Here is a 19126-nt window from a genome sequence, read left to right on the forward strand (position 1 = left end):
CATTATTTCATTTAATGGTTATAGTACGATTTGTGTTCTTTCGACTTATCAGCTGACAGTGGAGCCGTAAAATTATAGCTATGCAAATTAATAGTTTGGTGCTAATATTCTAAAGAGATTTCTCCCCTTTCTTATAATTGGTAAGGCAAAACACAAGTTAGAGAATGAATAGATTTTGAATCAGAAAACATACTTTACTGACTGATCGAAGATAATATTAATGCTTGATTTTTTTTCTTTTCTATGAGACAATTTTGTAGGCACTCTCAAAATACAAGCTTTATAAGCATTTGCAATGTGATAAAAATACTTTTAGTCTGGCAGTGCTCATTAAATGAATAGAAAGGTACTCCAAAAAGCACTATACAAACGTAAGGTATTATTATTACTATTATTAGCCTACTCACCTGAAGATGAAGGAAGCTGATCATAGTCTTGTGATGTTCTATTGGATTTGACATTTTCACCTGGTAATCTCCTTGCAGGAGGCAAAGGAACTTGACCACTTGCTGGATCAAAAAAGGGATCTTAAAAATAATGGTAATTTTCAAATTAGAATGATTGTCTCTGCCAGTTAGCTGAAGAACAAATTCTAGAAATTCTCTATAAAGATCACAGTTTTTGAAAATAAATTAGAAAACTAATTTCAAGACTGATATTAACCATTTTTTGATCTGCCTGAATATTTTCTATTTATCACTTGCTCAAATATGCTCCTCATTTATTCCTAGACTACTTCCTAATACAGACTACTACGTAGTTTTATATATATATATATTTTTTAAAGATTTTTTATTGGGGATGGGGAACAGGACTTTATTGGGGAACAGTGTGTACTTCCAGGCCTGTTTTCCAAGTCAAGTTGTTGTCCTTTCAATCTTAGTTGTGGAGGGTGCCGTTCAGCTTCAAGTTGTTGTCCTTTTAGTCTTAGGTGTGTCGGGCTTTAATTATAAAATTGTTGGTAAAACTGCTGCTAATTTTTATTTTCTATCCCAATCTTTCCTGAACAATGAATACAAAATGTTATAAAAGTAAAAAAAGCAGGTGCTTGAATTTTGTCTATTAAGAGTATTTCAAATCAATTAATGTCTCTGAGTAGTAGGCAGACATAATATATAAAATGGCCTTACATTTGGGATTTGTGAAGATGAAATGAATTCATGTTATCTGAAATCTCCTGTACATAGGTGCTTTTAAAAAATGATACTACATGGGCATTGTATGTTAAAAATCACTGTTGTTAATTGGCTCACTGAATAGTAAATTAAATTGTTAAAAACTGTGCTATTATTAAGGTTTGAACACAGAGTAAAATGTGATTTTATTTTTTAGTACCTCGGCAGTCAGAGGGGCAATCTGAAAACATAAATTGTAGACAAATTATTTAATTTCACTACTTCTAATGATATTTATTAACTGTAACTAAAGGCAGAAAAAGATTTTGTTGATGCTATGTACTAAATTGTTAGGACCATAAACTAAACTGGTTTAAAATTAGTAGTACACGGGTTTCAATCTATAGAACGGATTCCTTTTTTGAGTAGATGAATATTACCTATGTAATCTTTGGTTCACTGATAATTTATTTAGCCACGACTTCCATCTCAGGCTCCTCTGTTTTCCTCTCTCATATTACTTTCTTTTATGTCTGCCAAGATCTCGAAAGGTACTACTAGAGGTTCATTTGAGGGCAGAGACCTTGTCTTATTCATCCTGCTTGAATTTTATCTTCTAACACAAACAACCATACTAAGAACACTGCCTGCCATTTAGCTGGTACTTCATAAATATTTACTTTTAACTATGAAAAGTGAACACATACATATTCAGATTTTCCATAAATTCAAAATCAAACATATGAATTTCACTGACAAATCCGTAAAATTTGAATTGCTATCATAATGCTAAAATTATAAATATTAAAAAAGAGCTGATTATATTTCATTGTGGTAACTTCTATTCGAGTTTGTCATTAAAAACATGTAAGTTTCATTATTTAAGAAGGAAATTCATGCTGATTTATACTAATTTTTGACGAGATAATGTAAGGCAAGAATTGAAGTCATATCCCCCGTCACTCACTTACGTACAATAATGATCCCCAGATTTGCTGGAGACTTTTTGATCTAAGCAAGGCTATTTAATTTGCTTCCATTCATTTCAACATTAAAATGAGTCTTAGATTTTGAGCTGTCTGTATTTGAAGAGTCAATGGTTTAGCCTGTTTAATTTTGCTGAAACATTAAGAAGGAATGTGAAGATAAATAGTATGCAACAAATGTTAAGTTTTGATTTGGAAGAGTAACCAAAGGAACGAAATAGGGTGATTTCTGCATAAAGTTAGACATTTCCCAAGGATTTAGATTTAAATATTCAGTAAAATATACTTTCAGTTCTTGTGCATTCTAAAACATCACTGATACAATCGGTTGGAGGAAAGATTATCTTTTACAGTACATATACTTTTTCTTATTTCCTTAGGGGCAATTTATAGGTTTGTCAGATATGCTATTTCTAATTATCAATTTATTTAAAGCTACACATGAGATTCTAGATACATTGCACATGAGATTCTAGATACATTGCACATGAGATTCTAGATACAGAATCATATATAAACTACAAAATATACAGTGGTATGGTATTGTTCCACTAAACTATTTCAGTTAAAAAAATCACTAGGTTAACTAAAAATATTACTATAAACAACAAAAATATTCATAGTTCAATTATGAATCACTACCATGCCCTGTCTTGCTTCATGCCAAGTTTTCTACTGGTCAGGTATTGGGTAAACTGGGCTTTTATAGCCAGTTGTAAAGTTAGAAACATTCATGCTTCAATGGGAAAAGATATACAATGCAATTACCACCTAGAGTACAATAATTACCAACTGTCTCCTGATAAGGAAAATTTGAAAAGCAATAACGTTTTTAAAAATAAATTATTCAAAAACTAATTACAATAAAATTTTATATCCACACTTAGGATTAAAATATACAAATTGAAAATACCACAGCCAATGTACCATTTATATAGTAATAAATGAGAAATGAATAAATAAACATGATGGGATTAATCTATTCTAAAAAGCAAAGTATTACTGAGCGTAATTTTACAGTATGTAATGCTAAATTGAATACTTAAAACTTATTTTAGAGATTATAAAAACTAAGACAGGAAGGAGAAGGTTTGCTAACTATAAAAGAAGTGGGAAAGACTTCTGGTCAAGATGGCAGAGCTAGGTAAACACTGTGCTCTCCTCCTCCCAAGACCACATCAAATTCACAACTAAATTATAGAAGCTCCTGAAGACTAGCTGAGCAGAAGTCCTATAACTGAGGATATGCAGAAGCAGCCACGTCGAGACTGGTAGGAGCAGGGAGATGTGGATGGGCAGATCCCACATGCATCAGGTGTGGTGGTTAAGATTCAGGAGGGATATCTCAGCTATAGAGGTCCCTCCCTGAAGTGCAAGGGGTCCCAACCCCATGCTCGGCTCCTCAAACCAAGGCTCCAGCTGGGAAGAGGAGTCCCAATAACATCTAGCTGTGAAAGCCAGTGAGAGGAGAACTAGGTGCTGCACATCTTCAAGAGCCACAGCACCGACTCACTAGTTCTGAGCTCCAGTGCACAGGCAGCAGCTTGCAAAGCACCAGGACATGTGGGAGGAACTACATTAACTGGCTTCAGCGTGAGGGCTGCATGGGCAGGGGTCGAGACAGCTCTCTTCAGGGACGGTAGTGCTGGCAGGTACCACTGTTCCTTTACTGAGCGCTCTCCCAGCCGGCCTTGTGCAGGTGGGAGCTAAATCTACCCTCCATTAACCTGGCTATCACTGTTCATCCAACCCTGGTGATTCCCTGAGGCCTTTCCCCATCCAACTTGTATACCTGGCAAAACTTTGGAATGGTGCCTCCTCCACACAAGATGCCTGCCTAGGCTTGAGCTGCAGAATTTCCTAAAGGTCCACAAACCCCAAACAAGCAGAGCGTAGCCTTGGTGTGCCCTGTACCTGTTGCTAAACTACTCCAAGCCCAGCACAAGCAATGACTAGTCTCAACTTGCATTGTAACTCCACCAGGTAGCCAGAGCCTGGTATAAGAAGTGGCCAGTCCTGCTTGCAATGCAGCCTTAATGAAGTGGCCACAAACATGGCACAAGTGGCAACTTGCCTAAACTTACATTATGGTGCCCACAAAAGGGGCCCAAGCCTGAGACTAGTAGCATCCAGCCTTGGTTCATCGAATAGCCTCTTCCAAGCACCTCCAAGCCCAGTACCAGTGGCAACCTACCACATATCATTTTGAACTCCTACCAAATGGCACCAAGCCTGGCAAAATCAGTATCTAATCTTGACCTTCACTGGATCCCCTCCCAGGAGGCTCCAGAACCAACACACCTGGTGGCGGGTTTCAGACCACACCAGAGCACCACAGAACCAGTCATTCACAAACGATTCACCCGAAGGGCGGACTCAGCTGGCACTAGAGTTCCACTAAAATGATTCCTGCTCCATGGGGTCAGCCCCCTGCACAACAGTGACCTCTATAGTCACGGCCAGTCATCAGTCAGTCAGTGTAAGCATCAAACCCACCCAATGACATGCCAATAGCAATCAAGGCTTAACTGCAACAGTAAAGCACACACAACCCACAGAAGGGACACACCTGCAGCACCCAGCTCAGGTTACCAGGGAGACTGCACCACTGGGTCCCACAGAACATCGACTACATAAGACCACTCTGCAAAGACATGGAGACATAGCAGATTTACCTAATACATAGAAAAAACACAGAGTCAGCCAAAATAAGGAGACAAACATGTCCCAAATGAAAGAACAGAACAAAAACTACAGAAAAGCACTAAATGCAATGGAGACATCAAAACACTGGTTATATGGTTGTTCAGTGAGCTTGGGTGAAGAACAGATGAACTAAGGGAGGACTTCAACAAAGAAATATGAAACGTAAAGTTGGAGACAGAAAACAAAGAACGAGTCAGAAATGAAGAATACAAAAATTGAAATCAGGAATACATTTAAGGGAATCAATAGCAGATTAGACGAAGCAGAGGACTGAATTGCCGAAAACAAGGTAGTTTGGTAGTTTGGAACAGCAAAAGGAAAAAAAGCTTTACAAAATGAGGATAGTTTAAGGGACCTCTGGGACAACATCAAGCACAACAACATTTGCATCATGCGGGTACCAGAAGAAGAAAGAGAGCAAGGGATTTAAAACCTATTTGAAGAAATAACCAGAAGAAGAAAGAGAGCAATGGATTTAAAACCTATTTGAAGAAATAATAACACAAACTTCCTTAATCTAGTGAGAGAAATAAACATACAAATCCAGGAAGCACAGAGTCCCAAACAAGAGGTTCACAACAAGATACATCGTAATTAAAATGCCATACGTTAAAGACAAATAGAGAATCTTAAAAGTAGCAAGAGAAAAGCGGTTATTTATGAACAATGAGCTCCCATAAGACTGTCAGCTGATTTGTCAAAAGAAACATTGGTATGAAATATTCAAAGTGATGAATGGCAAAGATGAACAACCAAGACTGCTTTACCCAGCAAGACTATCATTTAGGATTGAAGGAGCAATAAAGAGGTTCCCAGACAAGAAATGGCTAAAGGAGTTCATCACCACTAAAAGAGTATTACGAGAAATGTTACAGGGACTTCATAAGTGGATAGGGAAAAGTGCAAAAATATAAATAAGAAAATATACGAAAGAAAAAAATTCTCACTGACAAATTCTCAATGAAAGCAGTGGATCAACCAACTATACAGCTAGTACAAAGGTTAAAGGGAAAAAGTAGGAAGATCATGTGTAATTACAACAAATTAAGTGACACACACATGCATGTGCACAAAACAGTAAAAAATAATAAAACATAAACATGGAGAGAGGTGAGTAAAAATGGTAGTGATTTTATACTATGTTCAAACTTAAGCGACCATCAACTTAAAACAAACAGCTATAACCATAGCTTTGCATATCTGAAGCACGTGGTAACCACAGACCAAAAATCTACAAATGATACACAAGAAATAAAGAGAAAGGAGTCCAAATACACTATATAGAAAGTCATAACATAAAAGAGAAGAGGGCAAGAGAATAAGAAATGAACAGAGAAGAACTACAAAAACAATCAGAAAACAATTTTAAAAATAGCAATAACTATATAACTATCAATAAATTTAATGTAAATGCACTATATGCTCCAAGGAAAATACACAGCTGAATGGATAAAATAACAAGACCCTTACATATGCTGCCTACAAGAACCTACTTCAGATTGAAAGACACACACAGACTGAAAGTAAAGGGATGGAAAAAGATATTTCATGAAAATGGAAACAAAAAACCATATGGGGTGGCAATACTTATATCAAACTATAGACTTTAAAACAATGGTTGTAACAAGAGACAAAGTAGGGCATTTCATAATGAAAAAGGAATCAATCCAACAGGAGGATGTAACAAAACGTCAGAGTACCTAAATATATAAAACAAACATTAATGGACATAAGGGAGGGATCCATAGTAACTGAGTAATAATAGGGGACTTTAACACCCCCTTGATGTCAACTGATAGATCATCCAGACAGAAAATCAACAAGGAAAGAGTGGCCTTAAATGACATATTAGACCATAGGACTTAATTGATAATTTTAGGACATTTCACCCCAAAGAAGCAGACTATACATTCTTTTCAAGTGCATACAGACTCTTTTCCAGGATAGACCACATATTTGATTGACCACAAAACAAATCTCAATAAATTTAAAAAGACTGAAATTCTATCAAGCATCTTCTCCAATCACAATGGTATGAAATTAGAAATCAATTACAAAAAGAATAGTGAAAAACACACAAACATGTGAAGGATGAAGAACATGCTACTAAACAATGAATGGATTAACAATGGGATCAAGGAAGAAATCAGCAGATATCTGGAGACAAATGAAAATGAAAACACTATAACCCAAAATGGATGGGACATACCCAAAGCAGTTCTAGGAGAGAAATTCATAGCAATACAGGCCTATCTCAAGAAACAAAACTCCCAAACAATCTAAACCTTACACCTCAAGGAACTAGATAAAAAGACCAAACAAAACCCAAAGTGAGTAGAAGGACGGAAATAATAAAAATCAGAGTAGAAATAAATGAAAGAATCTAAAAAAATAAAATAAATAAATAAATAAAAGAGATCAATGAAACCAAGAGCTGGTTCTTTGAAAAGAGTAACGCAATTTATTAAACCTAAGCCAGACTCATCAAGAAAAAAGAGTCCAAATAAACACAATCAGAAATGAATGGGGAGAAGTGACATCCGACACCAGAGATACAAAGGACTGTAAGAAAATACTGTGAACAATTGTACGCCAAGAAATTGGACAACCTGGAAGAAATGGATGAATTCCTAGACACCACAATTTTCCAAGGCTGAATCAGGAAGAAACAGAAAATCTGAACAGGCCAATAGCTACTAACAAAATTGAATTAGTAATAAAAAATCTCCCAATAAACAAAATCCCTGGACCCAATGGCTTCACAGATTAATTTCACCAAACATTCAATGAAAAATTAATACCTATTCTTCTCAAACTACTCTAAAAAATGGCCTCATTTTACAAGGCCAGAGTTATTATTCTGATACCAAAATCAGACAAAGACACTAAAAAAACAAAATGAAACAAAAATTACAGGCAATGTCCCTGATGAACATAGATGAAAAATCCTAAACAAAATATTAGCAAACCAAATTCAGCAATACATTAATAGAATATACACCATGATCATACAGGATTTATTTCAGGAATGCAAGGTGGTTTAATATCCACAAATCAATTCATGTGATACAGTATATTAAAATAATGAAGGATAAAATTTGTAAGATCATATCAATAGATGCAGAAAAAGCATTGACAAACTTCAACATGCTTTCATGACAGAAACTCTCAGCAAAGTGGGGATAGAGGGAACATACCTCAACAGAATAAAGGCTATATATGATAAACCCATAGCTGACATCATACTTAAGGGTGAAAAGCTAAAAGAATTTTCCTTAAGATCAGGAAGAAGACAAGAATGTCTACTTTCATCAGTTTTATTCAACATAGTATTGGTAGTCCTAGCCACAGGAGCCATACAAGAAAAGGAAATAAAAGGCATGCAAAAGAAGAAGTAAAACTGTCATTAATGGCATATGACATGATACTCTATATAGAGAACCCTAAAACTCCATCAAAAATGTATTAAAACTGATAAGTGAACTCAGTAACATAGCAGCATAAAATTAATATTCAGAAATCTGTAGCGTTTTTATACATCAATAATGAACGATCAGAGAAATTAAGAAAACAATCCAATTTACAAATGCAAAAAAAAAAGAATAAAATATCTAGGAATGAATTTAACCAAGGAGGAAAAAGACCTGTTCTCAGAAAATTATAAGGAACTGAGGAAAGAAACTGAAGATACAAATAAATGGCAGCATATACCATGCATTCATCGATGGGAGGAATTAATATCATTCAACTGTCCACACTAACCAAAGAAATCTACAGAGTCAATGCCATCACTATCAAAATACCAATGGAATTCTTCACAGAACTAGAACAAATAATTGTAAAATTCATATGGAACCACAAAAGACCCTGTATAGCCAGAGCAATTTTGAAAAAGAAGAACAAAATTGGAGGTATCTTGCTACCTGATATCAAACTATACTAGAAGGCTATAGTAATCAAAAGAGCATGGCACTGGCAAAAAAACAGACACACAGAACAATGGAACAAAATAAAGAACCTAGTGATAAGCCCATGTCTTTATGGTTAATCTATAACAAAGGAGGCAAGAATATACAAAAGGGTAAATACAGTTTCTTCAATAAATGTATTGGGAAAACTGGAAAGATACATATAAAAACTGAAACTAGACCATTTTCTTACACCATATACAAGAATAAACTTAAGCTGGATTAAAGCCTTAAATGTAAGACTTGAAGTCACAAAACTCTTAGAAGAAAACATAAGTAGTAAACTCTGTGACATGACTCTTAGTAATATTTTTTGGATATGTCTCCTCGGGCAGGAGAAACAAAAAAAATAAATGAATAAACCAATGGGACTACATCAAACTAAAAAGTTTTTGCACAGTGAAGAAAACCATCAAAGAAATGAATAGAGAACCTACTGAATGGAAGAAGATATTCGCCAGTGATAAATCTGATAAGGGGTTAATAACCAAAATATATAAAGAACTCATATAATTTAGCACAAAAACCCCCAAACAATCTGATTAAAAAATGAGCAAGGAATTAAATATACATTTCTCCCAAGAAGACCTATACATGTCCAATAGACATATGAAAAGATACTTAACATCACAAACCATAAGGGAAATGACAATTAAAACTATAGTGATATACCACCTCACACCTGTCAGAACAGCCATCATCAATAAATCGACAAATGACAAGTGTCGGTGAGGATGTGGAGAAAAAGGAACTCTCATGCACTGTTGGTGGGATTGCAAATTGGTAGTCATTATGAAAACAGTATGGAGGTTCCTCAAAAAATTAAAAATAGAACTACTTATTACCCAGTAATTCCACTTTTCGGTATTATCCTAAGAAATTCAAAACACTAATTCAAAAAGATATACGCATCCCTGTCTTCACTGAAGTGTTATTTACAATAGCCAAGATATGGAAGCAAACTAAGTGTCCATCAGTACATGACTGGATAAAGAAGAGGTAGTACATATATGCAATGGAATATTACTCAGCCCAAGAAAAGAATAGATCTTAACCATTTGCAACAACATGGATGGACCTAGAGTGTATGCTAAGTGAATAAGTCAGACTGAAAAAGACAAATACCATATGATTTCACTTATATGTGGAATCTAACAAACAAACAAAAAACCAAAACAGAAACAGATTCAAAGATACAGTGAACAATTGATGGTTTTTAGGTGGATTGGGGGATGGTGGTCTCTTTGAAAAAAGCAAAGGGATTCAGAAGTACAACTTGCCAGTTATAAAAATAGTCCTGGGGATGTAAAGTACAACATAGGGAATATAGTCAATAATACTGTATTCTTACAATATTATTGTAATGATGTCAGATGTGTACTAGATTTATCGGGAGATCACTTCATAAGATAAATAAATGTCTAATCACTATGTTGTACACCTGAAACTAATATAATATTGCATGTCAACTGTAACTGAAAAAATTTATAAATACAAAACAAGTGGGAAAATATGCATCAATCAAAATTATGCTGTGAAAACCTATCAAATGGTTATTTCTGGAAGGAGGCATTGTGGACATTTTAAAAACTTTTTTCCACAATCTTAAACACTTACAAATTTTTACTCCAGTATAGAAAAACATGCAAATATAATTTCCTCAGGCTGTCCCAACACCATCTGGAAAAATTTATTAGTTATCCCCCCAAATTTAAAAGAATATCAGTGCAGGACCTAATTGCTAGATATGGCTTGAAGAGCTATTTAGGTGAAACAAAATTCCTCCCTCTCAGCGGCCCTCACTCTTTAAGTCACATTCATAAAACGCCCACTATGTAGCAATCTGTCCACTGATTAAATCCTCCAGTGTTGGAGAACTCTCTACCCCTCTGAGATACAAGAATTATTAATAATTTAGGAAGCTGCTTCTCATGATGCATGAAATTTTCATTCTTAATAATTCTCACTGGTCTTCTACCTCCTGAGGAGACATGGAAGAAATCGAATCCTTTTTTCACAACTACTGCAATAAAAGACAACTCTAATATCTATCCAGGGTCTTCCCTTCTCTTGGTTAAACATCCTTAGTTTCTTCAATCTACTGTCGTTTACATGGTATGGTTTGAATTCCTTTTACTACCCTGGCTGCACACCTCTAGGAATATCCCACTCAAGTGACTCTTAAAATTGGCCATGTGTCAGGATCACCAGAAGGCCTATGAAAACACAGATTGCTGCGTTCTTCTCCCAGAGCTTCTGATCTGGGAAGCCCTGGGCGGAGCCTACAAATGTGCATTTTAAACAAATCCCCAGGTGATACTGATGCTGCTGGTCTGAAGACCACAGTTTGAAACCACTGCTCTGGCCCATCAATCCTTCAACACCTAAGCCCCGGGGAAGACTGCACCTCACTCCTGCTCTGATCTGAACTCTGTGAGCGCAACCTTCAAACAGCATACGCCCCGTGGTAGCCACATCATGACAGTGCTTTATAAAGGCCACAGTCAACAAAGTCCCCTAAACCCTTTTCAGTACTGTTGCTAACAATCCAAATTGTCTTAGTATTTTACTTAGGCAGTTGCATTTCCGGATCCAAATGGAAAATTTTCATTAATCTCTAATAAAGTCAATTTTGCTAGCTTTTAGAGTTTAATTGCGACTTTAAGATTGGATAAGGACTTCAAAAGAGAATCCAGGTAAGAAAAATAGTGAAAGTAAGGGCTGCCGAAGACACTGGGGATTTTGTGCAGTGCACCAAGACATGCAGCTATGGGAATGAGCAGATATAAATACAGCCTTGGCTCGGTTCCTGGAGCACGGGCTCCGGCACACGGTGCAGGGAGGGGTGCCTGTTTAAACCCACCAGCACAAAAGTGCCTTTTTGTAATTCAGATAAAAGCACATAAATGCTCGCAGTAGCCCCATTTAGAGACAGGAAACTGTAAAGCTTTCTTTGAGGACTCTTCAGGTTTTGTTAGGATATGACTGGCCTGTCCAGACAAGATGGCTCATGCACAGCAGTGGGCATTACTATTTTGCCAAGAGAAGTCTCATGTGCAGGCCTAACTTAGAAACCAGATAAAGGCCACCCTCAGAGCCGTGGCGGCCTTTCCCCCTTTGATCCTGTGGAAGTCCTGAGGCTCCGTGGCAGAAACACAGGACTCTGCCATTTGAAGAGACTACTACAGTCATTGGGCCTTAAGGCTGGAAAGGTGGACCTGACACAAGTGTGTAGGTCATGGAATACTGGAATAAAGAGGTAGGTCTGATTAGGTATTTAATACGTCATGAGAAAACCCAACCTTTGTCTTTAATTGGGGATAACGATTTCCTCAACGAAACCGAGTCTCAAGAATGCCAGAAAAGCTTTACCATTACACTGGACTAAAATTTTACACAGTGAACAAGTGAAAACAATACCTCTAAAATGCTCATGCAGTCTCCTTAAATTTGAAAATCACCTTTTTCCCCTTGTATGTTCTACAATTATTGAGTTAAACATTCGTTTAACATTTATAGAGTATTTTTTCACGAAGTTCAATTCTTAAGGTGAAGAACCACTGCTGTGAGTCTTCTATTGTATTTTAGACAGTGTAATGTATTAAATACTTTGCAAAATGACAGTCAATGTTTATTTATGAGCTGAATGAAACATTCATATTCTATGATATTATGTAAGAAGAATCAAAATATTTCTTTTGAAAAGGAGGAGAGTTAATATATGTGGTTTAAAATTGAATAAAAATAGTTTTCTCAATGGATTTCACAGAGGATATGACAACAGACTAAAATTTGTCATGTTAATGATATGAAAGGCTCGAAAAGGAAAAAAAGAAGTATTTTCTTAGAAGTATTTATTATCAAGGGAAATCAACATTATTGGAATAATTCCACGTCTAAAAGGAGGTTGAGAGAGTGTGAGTAGGTGCTGATGATAATCAATGCTCGGTCCCACGGTAGCCTGGCGCCATAGGTGAAGGGTAACTGCTGCTGTGTGCCCTGGCAGCCAAGCAAAATCAAAACGATCAAACCTATATACGAAATAAAATAATTTATACAACTTTGTTCTATCTACCATATTTTCCCGAAAATAAGACCTAGCCGGACCATTAGCTTTAATGCGTCTTTTGGAAAATTTAATATAAGACCGGGTATTATATTATATTATATAAGACCTGGTATTATATTATATTACACTTGGTGTTTATATTATATTATATTACATTACATTATATTATATATTATATTATGTTATACCCGGTCTTACATTAAAATAAGACCAGGTCTTATATTAATTTTTGCTCCAAAAGACGCATTAGAGCGGATGGTCCAGCTAGGTCTTATTGTCAGGGAAACTTGGTAATAAAAGGGGGTTATTTTCATTTTGAAGTAATACCTTTTTTTTAGTAATTTTGAGAGCATTTTAATGAAGATTTGTACATAAAGCATAATGAACGATAAAATTACAATTCTTTTGATAAAAACAGGTAAAAGTGTGTATTTGTATAAAATGTTTTCTTTCAACTCCTGGACAGCTTGACTTAATTTAAAAAGGTGGCCCTACATTAAACACTCATTTGCTGGGGCTTAAATCACATATATAAAAGGTGATAGATACATTGCAGGAATCTGGCCGAAAGCTATCCAGAAGTTAGCCCTGGGAAAGGTTACATTAACTAAGATTTAGAGCGATTCAATTTTTTTATTAAATCTGAATTAAAGTCCATGTATCAAACAAAGATTTGAAAAAGTGTAAGTGAAAAAGATAGTAAAACGTTAGTGTTCATATGTAGCTGTATAAATAAGAGCCTAATATCTATCCATGTTTTTTGCTCGAATGAGAGGGGTTATGACCCTTGCCCTTTGATGGTAGCCTTCGTGGGCGCTATGAGGGCCAGGAGGCATCTAACAGAGTGGGTGACACCGGGGATAATTCAATCAATAATTACTGATGAAAAATTAAACTCAAAATTATGTCTTGAAAATGCACTACTTTTAGAAAGTGAAGCTATATATATTCCAAGGTATATGTCTGTAATATTTTGTGTCTTACCCAGAAATTGCCTCAAACTTTCTAAATTATCAAACCAAGTGGGGAAAAAAACAGAAAAATGAACAATAAAGGTGAATGATAAAGGTTAAAACTCTGAAGTTTTCCCTGAGGCATATAGGTGCCAAAGATAAACTGCACTTTTTAAAGGCTTTTTTTTGGTGTGATTTATCACATACAAAAATGCAAAGCAACTGTTAAGAAAGAAAATTTACCGTATGTTTAACCAATCCAAAGCAGAGGCAAACTTTCAAAGCACAGATCACAGTATCACTGATAGAACAGCTTGCAACAACAATTAATATATAACTGAGTATTTGTTTCTTGATAATTCTGACTAATGGAGTGGATGGATGGTTCATTAACTGTTTATTTTTATTTTTACTCCTCACGAGTTAAAAATAAAGGTTATGTATTAATTTTTCCTTGAAGACCAATAATTTAAGTAGATACATAGAGAAAAATAAAACAGTAACAAAACAGTATTAAAATACAGATATTTCAGAAAAACTTCCCTATCAACGTTGTAACACTGTAATTTATCACATTTCTGAACAAAACTATAAGCCTAGACATATGTAGTAAAATTTTTAAAATTTATTAGAAAAAAAATTACTGTACTAGCATCGGGGGAGACAGATCTCTAAATTTTGTTCCCGTCACTGTCAGCCCAATAATTAGAACATTTCTGGTTCTAATGGATGCCTTTGCAACATAAGGTGTTATTTGGACTGGATGGTCTCTACAGCACCATTTCTAAATTCTGATTCCTTATTATTGCTTTTGCCATTTTTATTATCCTTTTGGCATTAAACCATCCCATTGACAAACAAACCAACCCAACAGCTATTTTATGCTAAGGAGACAGAAACCAATGAATAACCAATGCTTATTTGACAGCATGGTCTTAGAAATAATTTTTGCTTTTAGTGAAGTCTTCCTTGGCTTTTCTCTCCTACCTGAAGGAAGAAGAAAAAGGTCCTGTCCTGAGGATGGTCGGCTACCGGAGCCACCGGAGCCAGGAGGTTTTGAATGTTCGATGAGACTATGCCTTGCAGGAGGCGGGGGAGGTGGGAGGGATGGGGGGAGGGCATCAAAAGCATCTTCACCTGCATTTAAAGAAAGGTCAGTATAAACATTAATCGAAACACAGTATCAGGCCCAAGTAAGAACTGATTTTCTCTTGCTGCTTATAAAGAAGTTCACCTGCAGTGTTTATCCAGCCATCCACTGACTTGGACAATGGGAACTAATTATTTTTTGGGAGTGTTTGGAGAGCAGCAACACAGACACAGAAACACACATGTTTGCAAACTTTTTTTATCTCCTAGGTCTATTAAAAAGTAGCATTGCAGGTTATTAAACAGCATACTACTCACCTGTAACCTTTATAATATGAAAACACTGAAAGTTTGAACTAAAAATTGTTGTAAGTAACCCCATCAGAACAGAATTCTCTGTGTAACAATGAGTTCACAGCCTGTAATTAGAAAATCATACTATGCACAAAAAATGTAATGTCACAGAATAGATTATCTTTCAAAATTTACTCTGCTGGATTTTAATTCATTGAAGCTAATCCTCCATATATTTCATTGTCAGAATATATAGAAAATGTACCTACAGTAGAAGAATATGATATTTTTCTAATTATAAGATATCTCTAAAGAGGAACAGTTAAATATAGAACCACCTTTTGTGGTCCCAAAGCTAGTTACTTACATTTAGGTATTTCCCAGCATCAGTAACTAGAACATATAATATTGTAGCATGCGTTTATGTCTATTTTTCCTCTGCCACATCTTACTACTCTACCCATATTTTCCCTTATATTGATTCTTTAAAAAAATAAAGTTCCAGTGTATGTACTTTTGTAATCTCAAATACTTTGTGAATGAAACAGTGCATAAACAAACACATATTCCAGTAATAAAAATTCACATGTATTTAAATTTACTGACTTAAACATAAAAGTATACTTAAAAGAAAATGGTTTTACCACTCATCCAGCTTGCCTTGCAAAATATATTGAAAATATTTTCTCTAAATGATCATAAATACTTTTTTAACTTAAAATATTTGAAGGTATAGGAGAGGGAGCTCTGTCATCATTCCAACTTTCAACTATCTGCTACATTATCTTATTCATTCAAATCGCTTTTGGGTACCATGCTAGGCACATGGGTAATGTGAGATCAAAATCATAAGGCCCTGACCTAAGGAGCTTAGATTCTACAGGAGATCTAAGAAAAGTTCACAAATGATTCAAGGTAAAAGTCCCATGGGCCCCACAGAGTGAGAGATATTCATTGTAAGAGGGATGAGAAATGTAGAGTTTGGCATTTAGCAAGGTGTTACCAAGAACATGAAGGTCTGGGATATCAGGGTCTCAAAAGTATTTATTCATCAAATGCAAGGATAGTGTCTTCTAGGCAGAGTGAACAGTATACATAAAGCATGAGATGTACACTAGGAAGGTGGAGTTGAAAAAGAAAGGTTGGAACCTTTATTTGCATTGTCCAACATGGTAGTCACTAACCACATAGAGCCATTTTGTTTAAATTTAACTAAAATTCAGTTCCACATTCACACATGCGAAAACACAGATCCCTTACATCACCACATAAAGTTCTACTGGACAATACTGACTAGATCATGAAGACTTGGGCAACAGGTCAAAAACCAATGTATAGTAGGAAGAAGTAGAAGGGAGAAAAACACTAGGTAAAGAAGGAAGTTAGGAGGCTCTTATAATTCATGTAGGTGAAAATGAAACACTGAACTACAGAAAGAACAGGAGAGCAAAAGACACTGCAACAGTATAATTGGAAAAATTAGTTGATGGTGTTTGTGGAAAAAATCGAAAGGTTCATTTTACATTTCTGGTAGCCTAATAATTCAGATAAGCTTATATTTTATTTACGGTGAGCTGTTATTGTGAAACCTTACGGTGTGTGGAGGTTCTGTCTTCCTCTAAAAACTGGGTGAGAAGCTTCCTACCTGGAATCAAGGAAATAAACACAGACGCCAGCACCAGCCAACTTTCACATACATACACACTTATGTGTACTTTCACGTGCACACACGCACACATACACACACTAGTGAACTTTTTCATAGTAAATTTGAAACAAAGAAACTGACATTCTTTGGACATGTTGTAGCTTCAATGAATATAAGATAGAATTTATTCTCAGCTGTCTACAACAAACCATATAATTTTCCATAATGTAACTAGCTAAGTGGAACTGGATCATTTTATGCTGAAAGAAAAAGTACACATTCATTAAGAATTGTACTTAAAGAAAATCGCAGATGAACACTTCAAATCTACCAGAACATAAGTGCCTGGGAAATGAACAATGCTCTCATAGGTTTTTTTGTAGATTGCATTTAGCCCATGCAGTGATAACATGATAAAATCCTCACCGATGGCCAGCTATTTACACCATTGCTTAAAACATCTAAACGGAATAATGGTCATAGGAACTTGAGAGCCACCATCACCTGTAGAATCCATTCTAATTCAGATAAATCCATAATCTAGTGAGTCTGCATTACCCTGAACTCTGGTTTCTGGTAATTCAGATATTAATTGAAAGAAGAGGTGGGGTGGCTTATTTGAAAAATTTTTAAAGGTTTCAACCTAATGGAGGGATGAGAAGATCATAATCAGAGGGCGTCCTGTTGAGTGAAGAACCATGCTTTGGATTGTCCCGAGTTGGAGGCCTGGCAGGTGGTAATGGCACTGGATCACAGGCTGACTCAAAAACATCTCCTAGAGGATAACACAAAATCTTAATGTATTTTCAGTACAACAATGGCATGGAATTATGCCTTTAAATTCTGACCATTGAAATGTAGAATACGAAGAGAATATGTTTCATACTTACCCTTTATGTATATGCCCAACTCAGGAATGTTTGATTTCTTCACCTCTGAAGATGTACCATGTGTTCCATTCAGTATACAATGACCATTATCACAAGACCTAAAACAGAGATCAGAGGACAAAAATCATAAGGATACTTTCCATTTAAGTCATTTGGGGTGGGGGTAGGGGGGTAGTGATGGGAATTAGCAAGCCAGCTCATACAATAAAGTTTGAAAATATAATTTTCTTTTCTGGAAAAAGTACAATTAATATTATCTAGATACTCTTACTCAATACTTTTACAAAGCACCAAGTAAATATCCCATTGAAGACAAATAGTCTCTCTTTCTCTTTTTTGAGTGAAAACAAGATTTACAAGGGTTACAAACATTGTTGATACCCTAAACACACCTGTAAAATTAACATGCCGTTTTGGAAGAGTTCAATCATACTTTGCCAAGTTTTTGAAGAACAAAATGTAGTAAGGCAAAAAATAAGTAACAATCCTAATGAAGTCATTATTTGTTGATGGTGTTTAACAGATTTTTATTTCTGTAATTTAAGCTTTCCTTATAATGCACTAGAACCTATCAAAGATGGAGAGTTATTAAAGATTCAGCAATTCCATTAAAATTGTGATAGGCATATTGAAAAACCTAGAATCTAGTATAATTTCACAGCTGCCATGAACCAAACTCTGGCACTTCTGACAACTGTATAGAAATGACTTTACCAAAGGCCTTGGGTACACAACAAGTAATTTAATCTAGGTGTCTATAAAGGATAATACTTACTAAAGTATTTTTGTTGTGAAATCATACTACGAACACAATGGATAAAACTGGGTCATGGGAAGATATCAGTTGGAAGAGAAGCTACAGAGCATATTCTGTCTTCAGAAGAGAGCTGTGTAACAATGAACTCTGCTTACCAAGTTATTCTGCTCACAAAGCTATAGAAAGCAGAGTTTATGTTTTACTTTTCTCTAATTTACTCTGAATTCTTGGGGAGAAGTAGAAGTACATACATAATGGAGGAGATAGTGGATATTTGAATAGTTATCGCAAGAGTGCTTCATCTGAAATTCATTTCCATTCTCTCTGGTGACCACATTTCTCCAAGGGGCCAGAGACGGTTCATTTAAAAATAGTTACCATGTATTGAATTTTCATAATAATGATGAATTTTTACTGAGACTGAATTGAATTATTCATCTACTATTTAACTTTTTCTAAATATTGACAACTTACTTCTCCTCATATTCCAAAGGGGGGAAAGAAACAGAGCAAAAGAACTGTTTTTAAGTTTAAAGAGTGCTTTGTACAGGACGTAAGAAGACACTTAATTTGTCAGCTTTAAAAAACAAATTAGATAAAAATTTCATTCAAATTAAGTTTAGGGATTATTAACATTTATTACTTCTCTGT

At 35.4% G+C, this 19126-nt stretch overlaps 1 protein-coding gene across 1 annotated transcript in view; it reads right to left on the reverse strand.

The window, feature by feature from the left end:
• The window catches only part of CBLB (Cbl proto-oncogene B), a 210583-nt gene that overhangs the window by 17384 nt on the left and 174073 nt on the right, over positions 1 to 19126 (reverse strand). Inside the window, 4 exon segments of the mRNA XM_033131542.1 lie at positions 408 to 527; positions 14785 to 14934; positions 17472 to 17603; positions 17719 to 17816. Of these exon segments, the coding sequence (XP_032987433.1) occupies positions 408 to 527; positions 14785 to 14934; positions 17472 to 17603; positions 17719 to 17816 (500 nt within the window).

This window comes from Rhinolophus ferrumequinum, chromosome 2 (assembly GCF_004115265.2).
Source record: "Rhinolophus ferrumequinum isolate MPI-CBG mRhiFer1 chromosome 2, mRhiFer1_v1.p, whole genome shotgun sequence".
In the NCBI taxonomy this organism is placed as follows: domain Eukaryota; kingdom Metazoa; phylum Chordata; class Mammalia; order Chiroptera; family Rhinolophidae; genus Rhinolophus; species Rhinolophus ferrumequinum.